Consider the following 707-nt stretch of genomic DNA (forward strand, 5'->3'; position numbering starts at 1 on the left):
CAGCGCGCACCAACGCCAGGCTCTCGGGGCTGCGGGGAGAGCCTGTGTGTGTCCGTCTGTATTGGGGACACTCCCCTTCCCGGGAGCCCATGCAGAGCCCTCGCCCTCCGCTGGGCCCGGGCATCCCTTCCCCCAGCGCACAGATCCCTGCGCGCCCCTTGCCCACTTTGCCAAGGCGAGAAAGCGGCCGAGCCGGAGACAAAGAAACTCCTGCCTCCTCCACTCTCGGCCCCTCCGCCCGCCCTAGACACTCCCCAGCGCCCTCCCTCGACCCGGCGACATCGCGCGTGGACACTTCGGAGAAGGGAGGGGGACAGGGGTGCGAGTCTGCTCCCACATGCTGGCCGGCTGGAGGCTGCCCGTGCTCCCTGCCCGGGGGACACCCCACCCGCCGCTCACCAAACCGTCCCGGGCCCCAGGTGCGGCCACGCTGGCCAAAACCGCCCGCCACCTCTCCAGCTGAGCGACAGGGGGGCGCGGCGCACACAAAGCGGATTGGGAGTGTGTGTGTGTGTGTGGAGAGTCCGGGAGGGAGAGATCCCGCCAGGGCTCGGCACCCGCACGGCACGGCACGGCCGGGCGCAGCTATTTACCCGATTTCTTCTTCGATCTCCGAGATGTCTGCGAAGATGAGGCAGACCACCAGCAGCGTGAGCGCAGCCAGCATCCAGCTCCGGAACTGCAGCTGCATGGTGGCTTCGCGCCCA

The 707-nt window shown here is 69.0% G+C and overlaps 1 protein-coding gene across 1 annotated transcript in view; it reads right to left on the reverse strand.

Moving 5' to 3' along the window:
* Positions 1 to 700, reverse strand: part of ST8SIA2 (ST8 alpha-N-acetyl-neuraminide alpha-2,8-sialyltransferase 2) — a 44569-nt gene extending 43869 nt beyond the window's left edge. The window contains exon 1 of the mRNA XM_005869922.2: positions 594 to 700. Within this exon, the coding sequence (XP_005869984.1) occupies positions 594 to 691 (98 nt within the window). The 5' untranslated portion in view covers positions 692 to 700. The remainder of the gene's footprint in view (positions 1 to 593) is intronic.
* Positions 701 to 707: the final 7 nt, after the last annotated feature.

Source organism: Myotis brandtii, unplaced genomic scaffold, assembly GCF_000412655.1.
Source record: "Myotis brandtii unplaced genomic scaffold, ASM41265v1 scaffold308, whole genome shotgun sequence".
In the NCBI taxonomy this organism is placed as follows: domain Eukaryota; kingdom Metazoa; phylum Chordata; class Mammalia; order Chiroptera; family Vespertilionidae; genus Myotis; species Myotis brandtii.